The 11,090-nt window shown below is 39.9% G+C and overlaps 1 protein-coding gene across 1 annotated transcript in view; it reads left to right on the forward strand.

The window, feature by feature from the left end:
* NALF1 (NALCN channel auxiliary factor 1) overlaps positions 1–4,834 on the forward strand; it is a 569,714-nt gene extending 564,880 nt beyond the window's left edge. Inside the window, exon 3 of the mRNA XM_024754030.1 lies at positions 4,545–4,834. Coding sequence (XP_024609798.1) covers positions 4,545–4,834 — 290 coding nt within the window. The remainder of the gene's footprint in view (positions 1–4,544) is intronic.
* Positions 4,835–11,090: the final 6,256 nt, after the last annotated feature.

An 11,090-nucleotide genomic window follows, 5' to 3' on the forward strand; every position in this document is an offset into this window, starting at 1 on the left:
TAATAAATTCTGACTCTACTATTTATCCCAACTTCTAAGAGGAATAATTAATATTACGTGACATTTTACTACCTGCCAGGCACTGTTCTAGACAGTTTATGTGTATTATTTAATACTCAGAAATAATTCATGTTCTAGACAGTTTATGTGTATTATTTAATACTCAGAAATAATTCATGAGGTTGGTACTATAAGATAGAATAATTGCTACTACTATTATTTTCAATGTCAAATAGGTAATGATTCATTAGAGATTGCAGATAAAACATTTTGTAGCAAACCGTAGAAGAACAACATTTCATTAACTGAAAAAATTACTCTTTTCCTTTCCTAATCCCAAATCTCTTATATATTTGTGCAATGAGATTGTTTGAGAACTTTTTTCATTTGGTAATATGTCCTTACAGTTTCTCTGAAGGATGAGGAAGTGTTGGCTGCTATAGGTAGGCTCTCCCAGGAAGCATCTGTATCCAGACGGTTTACTAGAGAGAACTCAGAACTGTACCCGTGAGGGAGTTAGGGAACAAGGATTCAGCAGAGGGAAAAAAAATCCGAGGCTGGCTTGGCCCTTCGCAGATGCCCTGTGTCTTCAGTTTCTGGGGAGACACTGAGGCAGAATCCAGCCACAGGCAGCATTCCTGGCTGGAGGAGTGAGTCAGAGATCAGGACAAAGCAGACCGATGTAGAGAAAAGTGCAGTAAAGTTTCCTAGGCAGACCCAAGAGAAGAGAAATCGTTATTAGGCATAAATCCAAAAGGACAGAAGAATGGATAAGGAGACAACAACCAAACCCTCTTAGAAACTAGAAAGAAAATTGGTGCATGTGAAAGGATTTGCTGACACCTAGAAAAGTGAATGCTAAAGCAGCAGAGAAGAAGCTAAGAGTCAACCAGATTTCCATCCAAGACTCCCTCCAGACACAGGAATTGACAGCATGAAATGCTTTGGAGGAGGTGACGACATAAGGGAGAGCAGGTGGAAGTCTGTCTATGAGGCAGTCAGATCTCCATAACCCATGCCTCCCTCTCCAGAGAAAAGTGCTGGCATATTTCTTTGTGGGAGGGGAACTGTTTTTTGGAGATGGTTGGAGAAAGTTGTTGGACCGGGTGACAGACGTGAGGAGGGCTTCCCACGTAAAAAGTAAGAGACAAACAAAGAAGAAAAAAGCGATCTGGAGAAAACAGAATGCATGCAGGGAGGAAATAAAACACGACAAATAAAAGTGCTGTAAAAATCTCAGAGTGATAAAAGAATATATTGCAACTGTGAAATGAGAACAGTCACTTCAAAAAAGAAATTCAGAGTATATAAAAGAGCTCTTAGAAATTAAAATGTGATTTTTTTTAAAAAAAAAAGAAAAATTCAGTAAAATTATCTCATGGTAAAGCTCACCAAATCCTCCGGAAAGCAGAGCAAGGGATGAAGTGATGAACAAGGAAGATGATAAGAATATTAAAGGACAGGTCCCAGAGGTTCAACAACTAAATATGGGAGTATCGCTCAAATAAAGCTGAAGGATAAGAATTTCTAAGCCAGAATTCCATACTCAGCCAAACAATCAATTAAACGTGAGGTAAACATTTTTAGGCATACAGCTTCTCAGAAATTTACTCCCAAGAGTTTGTCCTTATGAAAATACTAGATACCCAGTCCACCAAAATGAGTAAAGGGGTGTAAGGAACAGGAGCTAGGAAATCCACGGGAAAGAGGCAGCCAGCATCCCCAAGATGAAGGTTCATTGGAGTTTTCAGGCTGGAATCTATGCATTAGGCATAAAAGCCACCAGTCCAGATGGTAAAAGACTACAGGAGACAGTTCTTCAGGAAAACACAACTGATAGGAAAGAGCTGGCAAAGTACTGGGTGCTGAACTAGTAACTATGTAGAAAACTCTAAGAATTAGTAAGTATTAGTTCTAGGAAAAACAAAGTGGAATCGGAATGGAAAATGAAAGTTTACTGCACGTCTGAGTTGAGAATTGTTTTTACAGCATTCCAATAAAGGAACACCAAGTATTAAACGTACTACCATAGAGGAAGGGGGTCACCTATGGGCTGGAGAAGGTGCAGAATGAATGTTTTATCCTCACATGTCCTGGGGCAGGGTTGGGGGGGGGAGGAATCTACTAGTGATAGTGATAAAAAATCACGAAAAGTATAAAACAGGTCATTTCCAGAAATGGAGCCAATACAGAAACAAATTTAAAAGTGCAGTATTTGCCTCTGAGAAGGAAGAATTTGGGGTGGAGGAGGTGGAGGAATTTTTTCTTATAAAATACCTTGTAGCATGATTTGATTACTAATATGCATGTGTAACTCTGAATAAAGATTCTTATTAAAAAGATGGACAATGTAAAAAGAAAGAATATTACTTTTTTTAGTCCAAAAGAAGAATACATTGATTGACCTGACAAATTGCCTTATTTTTTCTGAGATGACTTTAGGTCTAAATCAGTCGCCTGGCTTCTGAGCTACTTTGGAAGAGCTTCTTATCTGGATGGCATTGTTAAAGATATTCCGACTGTTACCATTCTAAAATGTTGACCTAAATGACCTTTAGATTTCTATTGTTATAATCTTAACTATAAACTCTCTTCTTTGTAGAATATAATTTTGGAAGACGTATACTTCAATAAATGATTAGTCTACCCGTGAGGTATCTTATTTGAAAAAAGAATAAAATACAGAAAATAAAAATGTCGGAGCTGCAGACCTCATTAATTCAGTTTTTTTTCCATATTCTACCTAGGCGAAGGTGAAGTTTACCTTTGAATGCCTAAGAAGAAATGAATATTGTAAGCATCATTATAAGGATATCTTGGTCATTTTTTTAAAGAAACTGAAGATTGCAGAGTGTATATTATTTAATAGTCTCTTTATTGAATAAATATATATTGAGCTTATTCATGTAACAAATCTCGTTAAGTACCTATTTTATTCGGGCATTCTGCAACATATTGGGAACACGAGGCTGATACTATATATTTCTTGCTCTTATGGTGACACATAAGTAAGGAAATTGACATGAAAATGAGCAATTGTGATTCAAAGAAAAAATAATAATTGCTCTATTGAAGAGTTACACAAAATGCACTAGGAGCCCAGGACTATGAATACAGGCTTCACAAAGGGAATTCTGTGTGAGCTGAACCTGAAGGAGAAATGAGAGTTAGTTCTATGAATTGATGGAGAAAATTCCAGAAAGAAAGCTTGAGCCGTGGTCCATATGTGGGTGGAAGTGTCACGTGTTCTGAGATCAGCCAAGAGTTGAGCATGTCTGGAGCGCTGAGCAGTGAGTTTGGAGAGAGAGGAAAGGAGACTAGATTTCATGAGTAAGGTCGAGTCAATGAGGTGCTATTAATACTGATTATAATTCACAGTAGTCAAATTTTTCAAGTTAGTTCTCTGTGCCAGGCACTGAGCCAAGCACTTTACATACGACATCGTATTTAATCCGAACAATTACTCTATCGTCATTTTCAAGTTTTTCAAGCTTGAGAGTAACAGAATAAAATTTGTGTAGAAAATTCATGCTAAATCTCATGAAAAAATGTTTCAGTCAAGTTAAAAAAAAAAAAGGATACAAAGTGGCTTAAGCGACCACATAAAAATTTTATAATCTAGCAAGAAACGAGATTGGAAGGTTTAGATAGCCAGTTGTTTTATTCTTTTTCATCACTTCGAAAGTCTCCACTTACCAATTTAAAAATAAGAACAATGTGTGTTTTTAGAGGAAGAAGGGAAAAGAGAAGGGAGAAAGAGGAGAGATTCTGTGGTGAGGGAAGGGAAAAAAGGAAGAGAGAATAAGAGAGAGCGAGAGAGTGAGCTAGACACACAATCACTAAAAAGCGATGCTGGAGGATGGGAAAGGGAGAAAGATGAGGCAGAGACTCCTCCCCCAGTGGTCCAGGCAAAAGACAATACAGGCTTCAACGTAGGCAGTCATCAATGGAAGAATAAGAGAAGTATTTACAAATGGAAACGGTCATGCTTTGGGTGTGTAGATGTTAAACCCATTCAGCCATAAAGGGAGATGTGAGCCTTGGTGAGGTTCCTGAGAGGAAGTGATTAGTAACATGGTTCCTGTAGCTCTGGTATTATGATTGGTTGGTGGTTTCATAAATAAAATATGCTAAATATGCTAACTCATAACTAGTGGGTGTCACTTTACGCATTGCATTAATTAATCACATTCCTGTTAAAGAGCAAATGGTGGTTGAATGTTCCTGGTCACCACGTTGATCCAGAACCTTAGGTTCTGGTTTTGACCTAGTGAAACCTTTTATCCTGTAGTCCTCACAACCCAGAACTTTCATGGATGACCACCAAGAGTACAGTAAGAGCAGTGAGGAACCTAAAAGTACTGGCTTGAGAGCACGGTTGACCATTGACCCAGACTGTACGGACTTGACTCTCCTTTACAAAATGTTCCATTGCCGTAAGACGTTGTGGATCAGATGTTAAAGTACACGCTGCCGTCGGCTCTGAGCGCCTTCCTACCCATCCTCCTCTCGCCTGTTAACCTTGCCCTTTCTTCACCCCCCAGGGCTCTACGAAACCTTTCTAACCAATGATGAACCAGAATGCTGTGACGTCAGGAGAGAGGCAAAATCCAACACCCCCTCCAAGGGGACGGTGGACAGAGGCGGCTCCTGTCCCAGGACGTCGCTGCCAGCTTCAGCAGCGCCCAGGCTGGGCCCCGGCAGACTCAGACTGTGTGTCCTTATGCTGATGCTCCTTCACACAGTTCTCACGGCCTCGGCGGCGCAGAACGCCACGGCGCTGGGCGTCGGGGGCGTCCACGCACTTGACGAGCGCTCGGCCAGTAAGGAGTAGGGATGCTGGACCCTGGAGCATGCCTGCCGCCCTGGCCACCGGCGTCACGGCCTGGGTGCTCCGACCGCACGTCACTTTGTGCAGGGCCTGGAGGGCAAAACTGGAAAAGAGGGGCCTGAATCCAAACAAGGACACACACACACACAGCTTTTTATGGACTAAAAGGCTGGAAAGTGACTTCAGTTTCTCACACCATTTTATACACTGTGTTTTAATGTTTGGAGGTTTTCTTTGCTTTCCTTTCGATTTGGGTTTATCTGTTTGTTTTGTTTTTGCACTTGTTAATACAGGATTTATTTGGGGGGATGGTTTCTCAGAGGTAAACTAAGTCTTTTCACTGTCGCTCTCTCTATATATATTTCTAGTCATTGTGTGTGCTCCTCAGATAGTTCTGTCTCATGTCCTGTCAGTTTCTATTAGCGGAATGACGGCTATGACCTCGCGGTATAGCAAACAACAACACACACACACACACACAAAAAAATCATAAAAAAATAAAAAAGACAAAAAAAAGAAAACAACAAAAAAATAAAAATAAAAAAACTCCCTGACTCTCCCTCCTGCCTCTGGAACCCACACCCTCCCGGCCTGCCCGCCCCGGGCCTTCCCCGCCCACAGCAGACGACATCCGCTTGCTTCTGTCCTTGTCGCAGCTGCCGTGAGTGGGCGCAGTGCACGCTCCGCTGGGCCCCTGAGCCGTTGCTGCACAAACCTGCAACGGAGCAGAACCAGGGGGGCCCTTTCTAGCTGAACAAACAAGTGCTCTCCATAACAGGTGGGGTCAGACAGTTAGCACATCTTTACGTTGAAAATAAAACAAAAGCAAAGAAAACTCCCGTGAACTCAGTTGGTCCAGCTCCCCCTTCCAAGGGCCCAGGCCTTCCTCACTGGTCGGGTGGCTGGAAGCAGCCGCCCAGAATGGGGGTGTGAGGAGGTTGGGAGTCCTGCCCTGAAGCCGCAGGTGGCTGGGCTTTCGCTGGGATTTCAGTTCTGTTGCAGGACTACACGAGCACCTTTTGGCCATTGTTACAGGAATAGGATTCTGAGGACCCAAATCTGGACTTCTTTTTCCTCCTTTACCATTGTGGAGGGCTAGCAGACGTGCTCAGACACCTGCAGCATACAGAATCTAGACCATTTCACCCCAGTATTTCTCCCACATACAGTTTTTAATTACTCCAGGTATAAAGGGTATGCAATTCTGCATTATCAAAAAGAACTTTTCAAACACTAGGTTAGCCATTTTCATTCAAGTACAGAAACGTTACCACTCGCACATGCTCTAGATAGTTGAAGACAAGAGGAGAAATCGGATCGCTCTGTTTGTATTTTTTCTTTTTGTGGGAACATTTTACCTGCTGAGTGTCTATGAATTTGCTTTCTAAAAAAAAAAAAAAAAAAAAAAAAAAAAAGGCTTTTATGAGTTTACAGTAGAATCAGTGGAAGGAAGAGTTAATAAGGGCTGTTTTTAAAACAAACAAACAAAACAAATAATTTTAAAAGGACCACTTCACATTCTTTACTATTCTCTAACTACACTCGGGAACTGCATTTCAGGGATGATTGCTGTATAGCTGGCAGATGAAGGAAAACCATGGAAAAGGTCCTCTTAGCGAACAAAATTTAGTTCTTAACTTTCTAGCTATGAAATTCCCCCAGGCATTTGTTTTTGTTGAAACAAAACTTCAATCTCTGCATCACACCTAACTCGGCAACACGCGCTACAGTTATGCATATTTTGTTTTGAATAAAAAAATAAAAAAACTGTTTTGTTCCAGTCTGTTAAGAATATTCAAAATAATAAAGGTATTGCTTAGTAAAATTGCTAGAATTGTTTAGCAGTACATGCACAAATATTTTACTAGATTCTTTGTTTTAGTAGTGTTTTGTTGAGACTGAAAATCCTAACATGGTCTGCGCAAATACAAAAAAAAAAAAAAACACCAAAAATGCAAAATTCTCCAGTTTTTGTTCCTTTTTTGAAATTTGTTTTTTATTCAAATGCAAACACACATTCACACGTGCACACACACAGGCACAGCATTTGTAATTTGTGGAAATAATGGTACTATTTCTGGGGACAGTGGGTGGAGAGTGGCTCTGGCGCCCATTAACCGCATTGAATTTTGCGAGACTTATAGAAGTGAGTTTTGGTAAAGCCTAATGAGTGGGGGATTCCAGATTTCAGTGGAGTTGGGGGTGGGATGAGAAGGGTTAGGGAGCAATGACTGGAGGGGGAGGGGTGGGTGATGACTCATGGGGAAGAACGTATCAGATGAGCTCTTTTTCCACTGACCTCTTAATGACTTTAAGGTATATGACCACAACAAAGTTTGTCATGACCTTCATCTACCTCTGCCCGACAAACACCATCCCACTATCTGTTTCTTCAGTGTTCCTTGTGCTTCTGTTCATGCCAGAGGCATTTCCATTCTTTCCGGAAAACAACACAACAGAAGATCCAAGTTGCACCCACTCTTACTGGGATGACAAGAAGTTACTATTTCTAGACACAGGGCAAAGTGATGACAGATAGCATCCCGTAACAATGGGGTTTCATTTTCTATTAATATTTTTTTGCAACTGATTAAAGATTCTTTTCCAGAATAAGGGGACTGGATGGTTCCATCTGCCCACGTTTTAGCTTTAGTTTGGGGAGAATGGCGGCCAAAAGAGGTAAACCCAAACCACCACTACTTTACATGGGAGGTAAGCCCTCCAAAAGACAAGTTCAAGAACTGGGAAAAACCATGCAGTATTGTAAATACGAAATTCTCGCTTAGGTGTGGAAGAGATGGTGGGGTGGGAAGGGGAATGGCAAGTCAGCCAGAGTTGGAATCAACTGTAATTCCGGTCAGAGTTTTTTCTTGCCACATTTACTCTGACGTGAGAAGGGTCTCCGCGCCTAGTATTTATGATTGTAAATGTGTAACCATTTGCCTATGACATTTCCACTGACACAGTGAACTGAAGCAGCTATTCCTGCGATTGGCTAAAGAATCCAAATAGGCAATGACTCCTTCACAAAGTCTAGAAACAACCACTGATGATTTGTGATGCAAGCAGTTGGTGATCCACATCTCACGACATCAGTGGATCATTTGCAGTGGTTTTCCTACTTGAGAACAGGCTTGATGTTCTGCACAGAAAACATTCCCACCTTGCACCTTTGTAATCATCGTCTTGTTCTGTTTTCCTCGTGGTGGATATCCACTGCATACTAGCTAATGAATTATGATATTAAAACAATTATTTCTGAAAACAAGTTGAAAATCAAGAAAATAATATTCTTCACAAATGTATGAAACAGACTTCTCCATATTTATTGTTGTCTTTTTTTTTTCTGCAATAGAGACATCCCAGTTTGAAGAATATGCTGATACTGCAAAACCAAATGTCAACTAACATAAGTGGAGTTATATATTACTCCTTATTGCATTGGTGTTTGGTGGTACATTATATGGACTTCTCCTTCATTAAAAAGATAGTATTGTTCCCCTCACCCACAAATAGTAAGCAAAAGTTGTTCTTTTAAGTGACACCATGATAAAAAAAAAAAAGCAATTTAATTCCTTACCGATGAATTGGTACTGTTAATTACTAAGACCTGTAGTCATTAAAATAAAAGAAGGTAGGAACACAGCAAGGAAAAAAGCAGACAAGAAGGAAGGAAGGAAGGAAGGAAGGGAGGGAGGGAGGGAGGAGGGAAGGAAAACAAAAATGGATTTTTGCATGAATGAATAAAAACCTCATTTTTACCAGGAAAAAAATAAATAAATGAAAGATGTAGTTGGGTGTCAGATCCATATGCCAAATACCTGAGCTGGCAGATGACATTTGGTATCTGGACAACATTAAAATATTGATCAGTCTCAGGCATTGTTCTAGTTCTTTCTTAGTAACAGCCAAATCTACAGTGTTATTGCAACTGGAAGCATACAATCTGCAAAGAAATGAAAACTGCATCTTATTTTCACTATAACTGCAGACGGGTATTTGACTATATATGCATCCATGTGTGTATACAGGGAGAATGGGGTGTATATCTCTGGCATATTTGTATAGTGAGATAGATATATATAGAGAGAGAGAACAAGAGGGTGCCTCTGGTTCCTTAAGCAAAAACACTGCAGTAAATTTAAATTTATTCTGTATGAATATATGTCTATGCTGAGTTGATATCTCTTTTGTCTTAAATGAGTACTACAATTTCCATGCAATGAAATCACAGTGAAAAGAACTAGGAAGGCTGAGAAGTTATTGATTAAGTAAATTAAGTCTCAGTAAATTAATGGATTAAGCAGGGCTCCTGATTAACCTTCTTATTTCACTAATTCTTATCTCTCTTCCCCTTCCATCCACCTCTCACCCACCTAATAGATATGTGAGTGTCTTGGCATGTGTCTTACGCACTCCGTATTTCCAACTATAACAGCTTCAAACACTTTCACCCTTAAAACTTTAGTTGGAAGTCAGACTCTGGACCTTGATCTGTGGATATAGGCTGTTGACCTACAGATATAGAAACAGTGACTGTCTCTCCTTAAACCCCCAGCTCACTGCAACACTGGCTGCTGCAAGATTCCAGTTGTCTGAGTGCTGGCTAGCGAGGAGGCCACTGGCTTTGAAAAGCAAATTCCAACTTATGTCCGTTTCCCATTGGCCATCTCACTGCCGGGAAAATCAAAGCAAAAGTTAAAATTCTATATGGACATTAGATAAACTCTGAACTGGGGAGTTCCCTGGTGGTCTAGTTGTTAGGATTTGGAGGTTTCACTGCCGTGGCCCGGGTCCAATCCAGCAAGCGTGTGGCTGGCCGGGGCGGGGGCAGAGGGGACGACTTGATTGTTCTTTTACTTTCTCTCTTTACCTTTTCTTCCTTTTCCCCCATGTGACTATAATTTCCATATCATAATAAGTACCTTAATGTTTGCACTGAAACAATATTTCCATTTTTAAAATTTTTGTTGATGGTGTGTGATATATTAAAAATAGGGACAACTATATAAACTCATATGTTATTTTTAAATTCTTATTCTAAATTCACTCAAGTACAATTGTTGAGTAAATAAAAATATAGAGCCAAAGTAGTAATACCACCCAATTCTGAGAGACTAAGAATGATGTGAAAAACGCAGGTATGTGTTCAGTCTGTATGTGTTCCTAGGTCTGAAGTGGGTCTCTTGTAGACAGCATATATATGGGTTTTGTTTTTGTATCATTCAGCCAGTCTATGTCTTTTGGTGGGAGCATTTCATCCATTTACTTTTAAGGTAGCTATCGATATGTATGTTCCTGTTACCATTTTCTTAGTTGTTTTGCATTTGTTATTGTAGGTCTTTTCCTTCTCTTGTGTTTCCTGCCTAGAGAAGTTCCTTTAGCATTTGTTGTAGAACTGGTTTGGTGGTGCTGAATTCTCTTAGCTGTTGCTTGTCTGTAAAGGTTTTAATTTCTCCATCAAATCTGAATGAGATCCTTGCTGGGTAGAGTTACCTTGGTTGTAGGTTTTTCCCTTTCATCACTTTAAATATGTCTTGCTGCTCCCTTCTGGCTTGCAGAGTTTCTGCTGAAAGATCAGCTGTTAATCTTATGGAGATTCCCTTGTGTGTTATTTGTTGGTTTTCCCTTGCTGCTTTTAATATTTTTTCTTCATACTTAATTTTTGATCATTTGATTAATATATGTCTTAGCATGGTTCTCCTTGGATTTATCCTGTATGGGACTCTCTGCATTTCCTGGACTTGATTGACTCTTCCCTTTCCCATGTTAGGGAAGTTTCCAACTCTAATCTCTTCAAGTTTTTTTCAGTCCCTTTCTTTCTCTCTTCTTCTTCTGGGGCCCCTATAATTCGAATGTTGGTGTGTTTAATGTTGTCCCAGAGGTCTCTGAGACTGTCCTCAGTTCTTTTCATTCTTTTTTCTTCATTCTGCTCTGCAGTAGTTATTTCCACTATTTTATCTTCCAGGTCCCTTATCCGTTCTTCTGCCTCAGTTATTTTGGTACTGATTCTTTCTAGAGAATTTTAAATTTCATTTATTGTGTTGTTCATCGTTGTTTGTTTGCTCTTTAGTTCTTCTAGGTCCTTGTTAAACATTTCTTGTAATTTCTTCATTCTATTTCCAAGATTTTGGATATCTTTACTATCATTACTCTGCATTCTTTTTCAAGTAGACTGCCTATTTCCTCTTCATTTGTTTGGTCTTGTGGGTTTTTACTTTGTTCCTTCATCTGCTGTGTGTTTCTCTGTCTTCTCGTT

Source organism: Neophocaena asiaeorientalis, unplaced genomic scaffold (genome assembly GCF_003031525.2).
Source record: "Neophocaena asiaeorientalis asiaeorientalis breed wild unplaced genomic scaffold, Neophocaena_asiaeorientalis_V1.1 scaffold684, whole genome shotgun sequence".
In the NCBI taxonomy this organism is placed as follows: Eukaryota; Metazoa; Chordata; class Mammalia; order Artiodactyla; family Phocoenidae; genus Neophocaena; species Neophocaena asiaeorientalis.